Source organism: Zeus faber, assembly GCF_960531495.2.
Source record: "Zeus faber genome assembly, chromosome: 11".
Taxonomy (NCBI): domain Eukaryota; kingdom Metazoa; phylum Chordata; class Actinopteri; order Zeiformes; family Zeidae; genus Zeus; species Zeus faber.
In genome coordinates, this window is record NC_137205.1 from 15,539,942 (window position 1) to 15,555,749 (window position 15,808).

Here is a 15,808-nt window from a genome sequence, read left to right on the forward strand (position 1 = left end):
TGGGAAGGCGATAGGGTTACGTTGTCAGAGCAGATCCCTTTTTCGGTCAGATATCAACGGGCGTGGCAGCGATGGGGCACCCGTGATCAGCGCACAAAGCGGTGTTTTTATCTTAGATGTCGGGTCGTTTTGTTTTACTCCGTTCCCTTACGGAGCGAAACAAGCGACGTAGCATGGAAATTAAATATTGATAACTAAAATCGGACAAAACGTTTATGTTGAAATTGACCTTATAAATCCAAATTGAAGGCTATCCAATGACCTGGAGACAGGCCGACTTGGATGTTGATCATTTGAATCGTTTCATTCCTTTGAAATAAATGCGTTTAACGCTTCATAAAATGTATTGGTTTTTACCCTGCAACGCATGAAGACTTTTTATTCGATCACGTATTCAAAATAACGGTTCCTGCTGCCAGACCCGCACGTCTGGAAATGAAATGTCCAATCTAGGGACAATAACCAGGTAAACAGAAAACATTAAGATCCCAATCAAAATGAATACTTCTGCTCTCCCTGCCTCACCATCCTCAGCTTTTTGAAATACTGTTTATACAACCCCGACTGGGAGGATTTCAGACGATGGACGGACGGCGACAAACAGACAATCCAAGAGCACCGACACCAGCTCCCGGGTGGAGGTGATGATCTGCTGGGTATGGGAGACTCACCCCGGCACTGGGAGGGGGCGCGGCCGCCGCCTGGCGCACCGGCTCGGGGGCAGGGTCATACTGGTAGTTTTGAGAAGCCGCAGGGGGCTGGTACACCGCTGGAAAAGACGACAGACAGGGGTTAAAACACAGAACAGCAGCACGCCGGGAAAAGACGACAGCGACACAAAAACAACACCAACTGATGGGACTCCAGACCGCCAGAAGGTTTTGGGGCGAATAGCCATAAGATATTCATGTTGTTATTGTTTGGGTGCAAACACAGATAAATAATAACCCAATTTAACAGGATTGAACCCAGAGGAAATTCATGCATGCCTTTCTTTGATTGTGCAGGAACTTAAATAAGTCATATGTGAGACTTGGGCACTGGGCAAAATGTTCCCACACTTGTCGTTTGGAACACAATTTAGGCTGCACAGAAATAAGAGTCGGACGTAATAAGCTGTTATACAGGCTCACAATTTTCCTTTGGTTAAACAGATTCGGACACATTTCTCATTTGATTATGAAAAACCTACACCATGGTGAAATCTCAGGACCCCGGTGCCATTTTGTTTCTTGATTAGAATACAGTGTTTACTGTCGGTCCACCATACAGTTTCATTTTGGCCCTTCCAGGAGAAGAAGTTTGGGAACCTCTATTCTGTATTCCTTTTTTGAGATGGCAAATACCCCCACCCATCCCCCCCAGCGTCTGTCCTCCCTTCTCCCGGCCCCTCCTGCTCCAGCCACCTTGCCCAGCATTGTCACATTAGTGTCAACACGCCGGTGAACCCCGGTGAGAGAGAGCGAGGCGACAGACTGCAAAGCACGGCAAGCCGAGACGTGCATCTGATGTCTCGCATTCCCTCCATTACTGAGCCTCCACCGTGCCTCTCCGTGCGGAGGTGTTAGCCAGAAAGGCCTGAACGCCAAGAGCACAAACACAGGACAACGTGACACTACCCGGTGAAGGCAATAATACTATTACACTATCCGTATAATGTTTTTAAAATCATTTTGGCTTCAGTAAAAATGGATTCACCTGTGGAATTGACAGAAAAAAACAGCCATTTTAGTCAAATGGATTAAAATCTCCCCAAATGCTCTTTGTTATATGTATTTTGGTGAAATAAAGAGAAGAGGAAGTGCTTTTACAAATTATTTGTGAAAACAAAACCCAAAATATTCTAGACATTTTCATCAAATGCAGCGAAGGAGATGCAGCGACATCCCATCCGGACAGTTGAAACAGTATAAATAATGACACCGGCGAGGGAGGAAAGGGCAAGACGTGAGAATCTTTGCGTTAATGTCCTCGGGTTTTTCTTGTGAGACACTCCTTGGAGAACAGCAGCTTCTGGAACGCAACGCAACGCAGCAAGATCAAAAATTCAACTCTCGAACCAGTCTCCTTCCCATCAGAACGAGCATGACTCTCCAGGGGAGTCAGGAATCAATGCCATTACAATTGCATTTCCATATTTTAAAGGGATCCTCTCGCCGACTGCTATTAGGGCTGCTCTTGATATAACATGCTCTCCACTTACTACTAATTGCCGTGAATCAGCTGTGAGAGCTGTGTAGGGTGTGTGAATGAGAGCGGATACCTGAAGCAGGGTTGCTGGGCTGATGGGGTGGAGCCTCTCCTCCCATCCTGCTCTTCTCAAACTCCTCATGGTACTTAATCTGTTGTGAGGCAGAAAGACAAACGTTGATAGTTTACACATTTAATTCAAACAAACGGGTGGATTAGGGGCGGGGGTGGTTCTAGGCATGGGCAATGCCCCACCAAATGCTCCGACTGCCCTCCACCAAATCGATCCCGCTTCACCCCAAAGTTCCAAAATAACTGAAGTATTCTATTTTGTCCTTGTCCATTTGGCCAATCATAAACATGCCACATCGAAATAACCCAAGTTTACTTATATCCAGTTCTCGAAGTGGGCCGGTACCGCAGTACCTTCTATGTTTCATTCTTTGGCGTACCGGCACTGCTCACAAGCTGCCTCTACTCTGTTCTGCCCTCTCAAGTGGACAAATCAACGGGAAATATTGTAAAAGACATCATATTTTATTGAGTCGGAGCGCATTGTTTTGTTTTCTTAATTATTAGTCATGGCAACCCCAAGCCCTGGCTTCGGGGGTTGCCACCACGTCATTGATCATATATGGACGGGGGACTTCTCTGGTTGCAGGAATCCGAGTTTGCACTTTCTATTTAAAGAGCCAACATGTGAATAAGCCAATCAGCATTTCTTACTGCCCCTCTAATCAAAGTAGTCTAGAACCAGGCCTGATTAGGGGAACACGTTTCAAAAGCCAAGTACAACTAGCCCAATGTGTATTTCCTCTTATGTCCACCAGGTGTCACTGAGGGGCACTGCAGCCCCCCTGGCCAGAGGAAAGGTGGGGCGTGCCATGTGCGGCAAGCCTCCTGGAAGTAGCTGAACTGAGAGGAAATGACATTTCAGCCAGAAGTAGTGAGCTCAGAGTCTCATGGCAACGCTGACTGACATATCAGGCAAGAGCAGGTGAAGGCAGAAAGCAGGAAGAAAAAGGCCCAAAAAAAAAAAAAACAGCTCAGAAAAAAACGCAACTGAGGAAGTGGATTGAAATTAAACTTGACAGGGGGGGGGTCGAAAAGAAAAAAAAAAAAAAAAAAATCAGTCTTGAATTTTAAGCAAATGAAATGAAAAAACAAAAAACAAAACAAAACAAAACCCAGACTGAACTTCAGGTGAAAATTGCTTCCCTTTCACTACAATGGCTACAATCATTCAAGCCAGCCGGCAGAACAAGGGGCGACATTGATCTATGTCAACGTTAATAGGGGAAGTGAACAGAAGAAGCAGGAAGTGAGAAACCGAGAAACCGCCGTACGGCCGGACTTGCGACCCCCCCACCCTCTCTTTTTCCGGCTGATGGCGGGCTTGACTCAAGTCGCCTCGGTCAGACATACACACCCCGCCGCCTTCACTGAAAGAGGCCACTGTGCCTGCGGAGCAAGTTAGGGTGGGGGGTGGGGGGTCCTGTTCGCACAATGGACGGCCCCACAGAGAGCCGAGTGTTTGTGTAAGGACAGTGGAGTCAGTGAGAGAGCGACGACACTCGCTGTTTTCAAGTGCAATATGTTGAGCGAGTGTGCGAGAGAGCGAGATTATTGTGTTTGTTATCGAGAAGCAGGTCGAACAGATGGCGCGTGTGTGTGTGTGTGTGTGTGTGTGTTATGAGAGGAAGTCTAGCCTGCCGCTGGACACACAAACACAACGCCCCTGATACTTCTCTGTGATTCAAGGGAAGGAAATGATTGGAAAATAAATGAAGAAATGTCAAATCAGAGTTGGGCTGGGGGGGTATATCGTTACCTAGAGACAAGATATCGTCTGGGATCTTGGCTAACGTTAAATGTTGTGTTTAAGGCTGCATTACAGTAAAATAAGGCGAATTTCTGTTGCCTTTAGAAATATTTGTTTCTCATATATATATATATATATATATATATATATATATATATATATATATATATATATATATATATATATCTTTTTTGCAAATATCTAATGAAAGCACCAAGAGTCATCCCCAAAACATAGTCAACTTATTGATGTGGAGGAATTCAAATATTGTGGGAAAGTTGACTTAAGGCAATATTGCCGGGATATTTGTTGCACCTTCTGACCCTAGATCTCAAGCGAGTGAGAAGAGAGACAGATATGAGTGTGATGCGCTCTGCTAGGGGTGGAGCAAACTAGCTTGTTTGTTGGGTCTCTGTGTCCATATGGTCGTGTGTGTGTGTGTATGCTTGCGTGCGTATGTGTGTTGAACTGTTGTGGATGTGGAGTGTTCAATTGAGTTAATTAAAACAAGACCAAAAAGAAACCCGAGGTGAGGCGCGCTAAAGGGCATCGCTCCAGATGGCGCCCACGCAAGCAGCGGTTTGGTGACTAACTCCGTTCTGAACAACCCGGCGGCGTGCACTGTGCACGAGCCTCTGCATCTGTGCAAACCCCCCCCCCCACCGCCACCGCTTTGAGACCATTGTAACATCGCACGAAAGCAGTAATTACCCATTGCCCACCATGATAATTATGTCATTAGAGAAGACGGCGGCAGAGCCGAACGCGGACGTGCACGGCGCGGGGCTTGGCTTGGTCCCTCCGCGCGGGGAAACGCCGCGGGCGCACTAGGCGACGTTCAAAGGCGCCGCCGTCCTGTTCGCACGACACAGCGGCGCGCTCGTCGCTCACGGGAGCCGCGCAACGTTCTGCCTCCGATCGGGAGCTTTGCCCAGCGATCTCCAAAAACCTGTCGTGAGTGGTTAAAATCAGGCCAGAATCATGTGGTCTGAACTTGGCATAATGGGGGGGGGGGCAGGAGGGTCTTGACGGCAGATCCAGCAGCAGAACAGGTAACCAGTGCGCCCTCCTCCATGCTGCCACACAGATTATAGCTTGGGCCGATGGAAGGGGGGAGAGAGAGAGAGACAGAGAGCCACAGAATAAGAATAAGAGAATAAGTCCCATTCAGAATGCGTTGTCGGAATGGGGACTTACTCGGGCTGGGCGATATAATATTGATATTGAGACTCGATATCATCTGGGATTTTTGGTTATCGTGATGAAGTTTTAGTCGTCTTTAAGGCTGCAGGTAAAGCAATGCAGTTTTTTGGTTTTTATTTTTTTATTTTTCAGAACCTCCTCGACTGATCTGATCAGTGCCTCTACCGGCTCGGTCGTAATATCCACCTCTGAAACGGTTGCGTCGCCAGAGTATTGTGAAATGATCAATATGGAGGCATTTGTGCAAAAAGGATTTTGCCGCGACGCGCCATTCCGTGTGTGGACCTACGTTGCTGATGATGTTCTGAGTTTGCTTGATTCTCTGCATCTCGGGCGTGTCTGCGACCATGCTGAAGCCTTTCCCTTTGTTCTTCTCAAACTCCTCCTTGTACAGGACCTGCGGAGGAGAAGAGGAGAGTCAGGGGAGAGTCAGGTCGGTCCAACGGGAAGCTGCCGCTTACAGTCATGAAGACCTTCAAGAGCGTTGTTGAGACCACGGGCACAATCAATTCATTAAATGGAAATGAACTAAATAAATCATCGATTAGGAAAGGCCGCCGGCCCCCCCTTCCCTCCAAAGTGATTCCACTAATGGAAATTCTCAAAAACAAATTGTCCTAATGTGATACAGAGTTATTGGCGTGCGCTTTGTTTTGGTTAACACCGAGCGCACATTGATTGATTGTCGGTGAATACGATCCCGTCACGATACGACTCCGTATCGATATATTTATATTTTATACATCACGAGAATCGCTCTCACATTTTCAGTGTACCATCTGATGTGCAGTACACTCCATTCCGTCTAAGAGAAATATTCTAATACGGAAATTGAATATTTCCATTCATCAGTGACTACGGTGGTATTTGATTTCGGTGGAAATGGGCGCCATCCCATCCAAACAGAGTATTGACATTACAGTTTAAAAACCGATTCAGAACTCAAAGCCCTGGAATTGAGTCGTTCGATCCCCCCCCCCCCCCCCCCCTCAAACGGAGCAGCACCACAGCAACAACACGTGTCAGACCGTCACAGCGAGTCGGCGCGAGGAGCTCGTTGGGATGGTTGAGGGTCGGGTGATCAAGGCTCCGCTGAAGCTAGGTACAACTGCCGCAGAGAGCGCCGGCAATGTCCGTATATGTGCCAGCTAAGCGAGCGCCGCCCTCGGCCTTTGTGTCCTTTCTTTTTCCCGTGGTGACGCTTGCCTCCTGTTCGCGGCGGCCATTCATACGGGAGAGGGGTGCTGACAGCCGTGCGTGGCCAGACAAGATGGAGGTGGATGGCAAACAAAAACATCGAGCACCGAGCAAATATATATATATATATATATATATATATATATATATATATATATATATATATATATATATTTGCTCGGTCAGAGGAGGCTATAAACACAGCACACACACACACCCAGTGTAGAGAAACGGTCATAGTCCGGGAGGGTCAGGAGTGGAACCTAAAAATACCTACGGAGCGATTAAGCAGAAGCAGCTCCTTTCAAAACGCTGCTTAGGTGCAGTGACACTTTTGCAATGACTAATCACTTTATTCCACCTCCTCACACCGAGCGCTTATTTTAGCCTCCGCGGTGACGGCACCAATTTCCTGCCTTGGTTTAAGAAGTGAGGCTGCTGCTTGCACCCAGAACACACACACACACACACACACACACACACACACACACACACACACACACCGGGGCGTACGTGTGCGATACTGATGTTTCAGAGTCCACAGCCTCATCTTTTAACTCACAGCCGACCCTCGTACTGCGGAGAGTTACGTAAAGCCCCCCCGGAGTCTGTACGCGGGAATTAAAGAGGAAAGGGGAGGAAAAAAAAAGAAAGAAAGAAAAAAAGATGGAGGAAGCGTGACGTGGCTGCGTTTCGTCCTCGCACCTCGATTTGGATGTTAATTTCTTCCCCCTTTCTGTTTTCCTCCCCAGTCTCCTTTGTCTTTCTAGCCCTGGTCCATGCAACAGCCTCTCTGCTCCAATCGCGTCTCTCGCTCACGAACCCACCCACCCACCGCTTCTCTCTCGTTTACACTCTCCCTTTTTTCATTCATATTTTACTGCCTTGACGGTGGCAGACAGAATCGGTCTCTCTCTCTCTCTCTCTCTCTCTCTCTCTCTCTCTCTCTCTCTCTCTCTCTCTCTCTCTCTCTCTCTCTCTCTCTCTCTCTCTCTCTCTCTCTCTCTCTCTCTCTCTCTCTCTCTCTCTCTCTCTCTCTCTCTCTCTCTCTCTCTCTCTCTCTCTCTCTCTCTCTCTCTCTGTGTGTGTGTGTGTGTGTGTGTGTGTGTGTGTGTGTGTGTGTGTGTTCCCATGGCAACACAGCAGCGAAGCGGCTGGATAAATGGCCCCTCAACTTTCTCCAAAACACCCTCACAAAGACTGACAAAACCTACACAACACTGCCCCGAATGGGACCATGACCACCAGACAAAATCTAGTGACAAAACAATTCCTTTTGAAATTTGCCATTCTATTGCAATTGGTTAATTGTTACACTGACTCCCTAATCTGTTTTTTTTCCTACATTGTTTTTACATGTGTGTCATACAAGTTGTATGTATTTACTGGACCATTGCGGCTTTTCAGATTCGATAGTACCTTAGCATGAAATAAACCTTGGAAAGACTGACTTGCATTATCTTTCGAGTATGATGTCTGTATGTATGTACCGTTTTCATACCAAAATGAGCAGGTTGACCCGGGTTTCTTAAACCCAGGTCAACCCGCTAAAAATAGGCGATTGACACCTTTCCCATTCCCACTGTGGTGTAGGGATGGTTTGAGCAGCCACACCTGTCCTGGGTCTAGTGACTGGATCAGAGTGGCTGCATACCTGTTGCTCGTTGGTTGGCCTGAAAACGCCACTGGGATGGGATTCTAGTGTGATGGGGTATAAAACAGTAGTGGAAGACGGCAAACAACAACGACATAAAACTGTAAAACTTGAAGCAAAAGTATTGCAAGCCATTCAAAAGAATCAGATCTTTCATGTACGGCCCAACACTACAGTAGAGGCAGCACGGAGCACCCACGCATGGATAGTCCATAGCTGCCGGTGAGCCCACTGGTCCTCCGGTGGCGGGGAGCGGGGACCGGCTTATGGCAGAACATGGGGGTTCTCCGCTGTGCTCCTCACGGTGCGATCCCCACACTCACAACATTTCATGGCCCCCCCATGCCGAAAAAAAAAGTCAATAACTTCCGATTTTGGATTCTAAATGGGATATGAAATGATGGCATGATACACGCATATTCCTGTCTAATTTCAACGCGCGTCGCATCGCGCAAGTAAAGGGGCCAAAAATAGCGGGTCTACCCGGGTGTCCTGTTCACATCAGAGCCGATCGGAGGTGGAGCCGATTAAAACCTGTATGTATCGCCGGGTAATTTACCCTGTACTAAAACCCGGATTTTTCCTTTCCCACTGGTAACAAATGCTTGATGTTACCGGGGTTTTGGTGTAGTGGGAAAGGGGTTTTATTCATGGAAGAATGATTCACTTATTTTCTCGGGTCTGATGTTCAACATGAAAAACAGCAACCAAAAAATCCAATTAATTTAAATATTTATATTTCAACTTAATCTGTGATTGTTACATTTTCTTTGGGTAGAACTTAAGTCTTCATAATTCATCCCATTCTATATGATTTTGGATCTACGCACAAGTACACAAAACAAATATGGCGTGGTTTACATTGGCATATTTATTATTGATTATGTTTCCTTATGTTTCTTTTACTGTTTGCAAGCTAGCTAGTATGATAGCCAGCTATATGGCTTTAGCTCCGCCACTTCCTTCCGCATCCCTGCAGTGCACCTTTAACAATAAGGCTAGTGGAAGACACACACACACACACACACACACACACACACACACACACACACACACACACACACACACACACACACACACACACACACACACACACACACACACACACACACACACACACACACACACACACACAATCTGATTCTCTGCCCTGGGATTGTGATAGATAATCAACATAGTGATTGTTTATTGTCGGATGTGAGGCTTTTGGGGGGTGCATGCTGAAAAACACCATCTGTGCCGGGTTCCATCCATGATCCTCCACCGCCTCTTCTTTACTTTCTCACACACACACACACACACACACACACACACACACACACACACACACACACACACACACACACACACACACACACACACACACACACACACACACACACACACACACACACACACACACACGATAAGCTGATGTGGGTTCTTCCCAACGGTGGATATCTTAGATATGGCCCGTTTACACTCAACATTGTTTGCAGACGCTGTTTTCTACTCCTCTGTCCTTCATACCTCTCGTCTCTAATCGTCCGGATGAAAAACGATGTGTTGGATGTGTGTGTTTGGTGGAGGGCGTGTTTGTTGGGGGACGGGGGTAAATGTAGTCTTCTGACAGGCTTAACGTGGGATTAGCGCCGTGTTGGTTGCAGCACGCCGGTCCCTCGGTGGGGGTCACTGTAACAAGATAGGATCCTAGAAGCCTCCACAGATCATAACCACAATAATGGAGCTCGCGCTGATGGTCACGGTAGGGTAGCCCAACTCGCCGCAGAAGACGATTAACGCCAACACCCGTTTAGCACGAGCAAATACGAGCTCCGCCACTTATCAGAAAACCATTTAAAATACAAGCACATCGTCGGCCTGCTACAGAACCTACAGCCGCACAGGAAGCTCTGGCAGTCTAGTGCTGATGTGGAGTGAAGTGTTAATCTCCCTGACTTCCTACCGGGGCTGTGTTTTTTTTTTTTATATTACGGATCCAACATATGACCCAGTTCAGACGGGTATTTTGGTCTGATGTGTACGGTGTCCAGAATGTATTTGGGTCTCTCTGTGATTCTGGGTTCTGCAGGAACAGCTGCAGCACTATGCTCTGCGGTGAGGCCGTAGCTTGAGGACAGAGAGAGCTGGAAAGAGGTACTGTTTGGAGAACAGAGGAGCAGAGAATGGGGGGGGTTTCGCTGGCAGCAGCAGCAGCAGCAGCAGCAGCAGCAGCAGCAGCGGAGCAGCCACCCCCACCCCCCGGCCTAGCCGCAAAATGGATACATTCAGAAACACGACGGGAAAACAAAAACAAACACCGTGCCACGAACTGACGGTAGGGTTCAGCCGTCGGGATTGTGCAGTCTAGACCACGTCCATCCAGCTTTAGCTCCGAAACCACAGGGCTTCATACATCAGGGGTTGTTTGTTGGGATGTATTTCCAGTATGTGAGACTTACCTGACTCTGCATCCTGCTCTGATGTTTTAGACGGATGTTCTCCGGAGTGTCGGCCACACAGGTGAAGTGTGATTTTGGGTAGTGTCTGTGGAATACACCCAAATGAACATCAAGGAACATTGCCACACAGTAAATGCACAACTTTAAAGCACACAACAACAACATCATCATCCAGGCAAGCAGTTTCCATCATCACAACCCTAGTTGGTACGGGGGGAAAAAAAAAACAGCAACAGTGCAATTCAGTGTGCGGTCGTTTGTTAATCGAGGACCAAAGGTTGATCAAGCGGTTGCCCTGCACAAAGGGCTTCTCAGCAGAACACACAATGCTCTGTGTCAGTAAAAACAAAAACTGGCCTTAAGTGTCAGGGAGAGAAAGCACAGGCAGAGGTGTGTGGGCACAAAAGAGTCAAGGTCGGAGAGTAAATATTTTATCCAATATTCTTCGTTTACCTTAAAGTACCTCCAAACACGCGACATTTTCTTTCTTTAGCGCTCTATTTACGCAACTACCTTACATTACGTTGGTATCGGGTTTGTGTATCGGAGCATTTTTACGAGTACATGAGCACTGAATCGGGCGTGTAAATTTGACCAGCACAGAATCGGAAAATATCTGAAAATGATCGGCCGGTCACCGGTCATGGGCGTTCAAGTTGAAAACTGGCTGATTCCGGTCACTGGCCGATTGGTGCATCTCTAGCTGGAACACGCGCACACACTCACACTCACACTCCTATGGGGGGCCAATAAGGAAAGGAATAGCGAGCAGCAGACGGAGCGAAAGGCTCGGAGAGACCAAGCGCCAGTGTGAATGGCCTACTCTGCACGGATTTGGGGGAATTTTCTGAACAGAGGCAATACCGACCGGCCTCCTGCCGCCCACCATAGTCCTGACTGATACAAATCCGTGAACACAACAACCTCCACAAAGATACCGCGAGCTGCGTTCAATGAGACTTCCGCCAAGCGCCTTAAGGTGGAGGTACGCTTTGAAAGAAGTCGGCGCTTTGGACCAAAAAGAGGCGTCCAGAACAAGATCGGAACAAAGTGAGGCGGTGATGGTGGTTCTTGCGGTGTTCTCTGGGCGAACTTTGTCTTTGGTTGTTCTCTCGTTCTGAGAGCTCCCCTTGGCGCGACTGGTCCAAATGCCGTTGTGTCATGGCAGGAGACGGACTTCAACCTCCCTTTCCGGGTCTTTCAACCTCCTCCTTTTCCCAGGTCGACAAGCTTGTTTTTTTTCTCCGGAGTTGAAACATTTGAAGCATGTTTTTTAGATACCGTATCTCCTCAAATATAAACCGGTACTCAAGTAAAAACCGGTAAACAAGTCTGAATCTGAGTCAGTGTGTGTTTTTTTTTTACCTCTGAGTGCACTGCGCATGTGGTTCCTCTGATGGTTTTACTGTGTTTTTATTTTAGATCTGTTTGTTAGTTTTACTTGTATGATACGAACATTAGAAACCAAGGGGTGTTCTGCCTTGGATCAGGACAGTGGGTTGCGTGCGTCCCGTGTCTCAGAACAAAGAAATAATGCCAGTTAATTTTTTTTAGATGCATTTATTTTGAGGAGCTCTGCACCCAGAGGGAAGTTGAGGTAAATAAAAGCCCCATTCACTATTTGAGGAAATATGGGTACTTATATATATATATATATATATATATATCCACCCATTTAGACAAGATGTTTACTATTATCCCAAAAACGCAGTTAACACATCGCAGTTCTCACTGGCTCGTGGGATGATAACAAATGATCAATTACCCATTTTCAAAAGGACTGCGGTTAAATCAGCTTAAATAAAACCATCTAAATAAACAAATTAACAGCGGCTTTAAAAGAAAGCCCACAAAAACAGTGGGGGGAGCATATGAGCCTAATTGGACCTAAATAAGGGCTGTAGCTGAGAGCTAGAGACTATTTCTTTTTGAAAGTGCTGTGGTTTTTAACTGAACTCAAATGATGGATCCCTGCATGCTCTCCCGTCAAACCCTTACAAGTACGAGCAGGTCTGCGCTCGCTCATGTTCGGTTCGTATGACCACTGCCGCTCTTTTCGTGAACAGAACGCTATCTGATCAAGTCAAGGAGTAGTAGCCTGTTGTGAGCAAATCCGGCATGGCTCGCCTGGGGGACCTTGATCTAAAGTTCCCTGAGTGAAGCAACCTAGGCAGTCAGTCTCGCTTCTGAGAGATCTGGTAATGGACGTTGGGCAACCAATAGGAGCTTCTTATTTATAGCTTTGGGTGTGACTGAATTGCAGTGGTGCCTTTGCTCATAACGGTTGCTATCATTTTTGTTTTGTTTGTTGTTTTATTTTAAAAGGAGATCAGATTGCTGCGGTTGAAGAAGATGACTAGTCTTGGGCAGACAGAAAGGGGGTCTATTAGTCTTATAGATAGAAACTGTGACGTGACAGTGAAATGTAGTGGGAGTAGGTGCAGCAGCAGAGGACTGCTCTGTCAGACCTCATAACAAGTTAATCATTTGCACACAGGGAAGAGTGACATGCACAGAAAAGCCGGCCTGTCGACATTGTAAGGCCGAAAGGCCATTAACATGTTAAAGAAGGCTGTAGGGTGGAAGCTGGACGGGGCACGCACGCATCATAACAAAAACACACATCTATGCATCCCACACACAAACACCCTACTGTGGAGGAGGGACGTCCTGTATTCACAATTGGAGCAGGAGAGGATTCTGGACAACTCCACCCTAGGAAGGTTCCAATGAATCGCTCAGGAACCATTTCATGTACATTCAAACATTACAACACCCATTACCCAGGATCATTCGCTACGAGCAGTAGCTAATTTTCGAAAATCTTGAGAGAGACGGGAGGGAAGGGATCTCCATCACAATAGCACCCATCACCGTAGAAGAGCCACAGCGCTGGATTGAAAACGTGAGCACACAGAAAGGGACGGCAGGTTTAAAATGAGCTGTGATAGATTACCATCGGGCCAGCATGCACTGAGGAAATCTGGCAGAATCCATTATACACTCAAGATAATATATTGAATCTCATCTGAGATATTTCACTCTGTGGTGTTTCTCCCCATCAGCTCGCAGCGAGAGCGTAAGCCCCTGCCAGGCCCAACACAGAGCAGCAAAGCTAGGATGGTGCCCGCCTTGTAATTCCGCCTTGCAAACAACGCTCTAATCAGCTTGGTTATTCATTCAACAGCATGTCGCAAGGAGTGAACTCCCCAGGACTAACATAGTCACATGGAGCGAATGCGGCAAAGGACTGTGAGTAATGATGCTAGATCGAGTTACTTTTGATGTTGCTTTAACAAAAATGCCCATATTACCTTTAATGAATGATGTCAAGCTTCCAAACAGTCACTAAAATAGTATCTTGCTACTGGCTCCCACAGTCTCCAGAGGAACCTTTTCTAATCTTCTCATCTTCCCTCCCAAATCTCCCACGACTCCCCCGTGGCCCCACTGTTGTATCAGAAAGTGAGTATTCTCGGGGCAGGGGCGAGCACTATATCATTTGCTGGGACAGATCTAGAGACTTAATGATAAAGCAGCTGGCCACCACAAAATAATAACAGAGAGCGTGGCCCGCATTCCTTCCTTGTGGCATGATGATACTATAACAAGGCCTGTTTCAAACAAACAAGCTCAATAAAGAAGGGCTGTAGGGGCCACGTTAGTGGTGTATTTCAATATGGCAGGAGACATGTGAAGTAGGAAAGGTGGAGGAACTGTGCCATTTTGCAAATAAAGGCTGGAAACTGAGGTCCTGGATAGAGGAAACCTCCGGTGGGCAAAAAGCCTTGATCTAGATAAGGAAGACCAAAAGGTAGGAGACATATGGACATCTTAGAAATACACATAATTAGAACTTGTCTAACTATCCAATCTAACTATAAAGGAGGGAATCTCTGTATGTATGTAGGTATGTATGTCCAATCTACTTCACACTTGACGGGTGTATTGCTGGGGACCCAAGGACAGGCAGTTTTTAATTTGGTGCAATTTGGACAAGTGACACGTGTAATACAAATAAACTTTCAATAAACAGCGAGCCAGTGGGGGCGGAGCTTCCCGTGGGAAACAGCGAGCCAGTCACTGCACTAGTCATAAAATAAATACCGGAACATAAATTAATGATTAATCCAAATCATAAGAACCTTGAGAATTTGTTGTGTTTTCCTACATAGTGATTGTGGAACTTGGTTATCATTTGACCAAAAATGTTTTGGTTAAATGCAGAACTCCAGATTGCATGAATTGGATTTGAATGAATGAAAACAACAGAAGATGAAATTCCAAGATGGGAGTGAGATGGATTTTAATTTAGTCTCACACACACACACACACACACACGGTTAATGAGTGTCTGACCAGGAGCATTCACAAACGAACGACAAAGACTGATTGGAGACAAATTAAAGACACACACACACACACACACACACACACACACACACACACACACACACACACACACACACACACACACACACACACACACACACACACACACACACACACACACGAGATTCCTTGGAGTCCACCGCAGGCTTCACTGTGTGGGAGTTTGTGTGTGTGTGGAGGCGTGAGTGGACATGCGTGCAACTGTGTCACTGCAGAGGAATTTGGGGAATTTCCTTTGTTGACCCACTCCCCTCATCCCGGGTGGAGGGAGGGGATAAGGGGGGAGAATCGGGGGGTGGGGGGAGCATGCCCTTTCCCACACCACACTGGTAGAGCCAGAGCTAGAGAAGATCCGAGGGCGGCGCTGATGCCACGATCACAATTTTCTTGACTGATTCCGATTCCCCACTTTTAAAAAGTCTGACCTGTCGATTCTGGCCCATTCTGATTTTCTTAAAATGTTTAATGTTTAAAATGGACTACACTGTAATTTTCTGTTACCACAATAGTGAAATTGCTCATTTTGTGTGTTTATTATTATTCATTATTCTCTATGGAATAATAATGGAACATGAAACGGTCACTGAGTTCTAGTAAAAAACAACATGGAACGGTCACTAAGTTTCAGTATAATGCAACCTAACTCTCACTGAGTTTAAGTAGGACACAACATATAACTTACATGGAAATGTCCAGTTCAAACTTCAAATTAAAGTCTCTTTCACTTTTAAGTGCAAATATACATTTCTATTATATTTATATGGTATTTGCCATTCCAAAAAAAATTGCAATCATTGCAAAAGAATGTTTAACAATAAATGGCTGACTCTTCTCACTCTCGTTCACTGGGAGTTCTCCTTCGCTCAGCGTGCCTTAAACAAACGGAAGCAAATGGAACGACTTGTTTTA

General features: G+C 46.4%; 1 protein-coding gene across 1 annotated transcript in view; it reads right to left on the reverse strand.

Moving 5' to 3' along the window:
- lasp1 (LIM and SH3 protein 1) overlaps window positions 1-15,808 on the reverse strand; it is a 31,323-nt gene that overhangs the window by 2,656 nt on the left and 12,859 nt on the right. The window contains exons 3-6 of the mRNA XM_080010185.1: window positions 10,508-10,592; window positions 5,505-5,612; window positions 2,264-2,342; window positions 672-769 (exon numbers count right to left, since the gene is read on the reverse strand). Coding sequence (XP_079866311.1) covers window positions 672-769; window positions 2,264-2,342; window positions 5,505-5,612; window positions 10,508-10,592 — 370 coding nt within the window. The remainder of the gene's footprint in view (window positions 1-671; window positions 770-2,263; window positions 2,343-5,504; window positions 5,613-10,507; window positions 10,593-15,808) is intronic.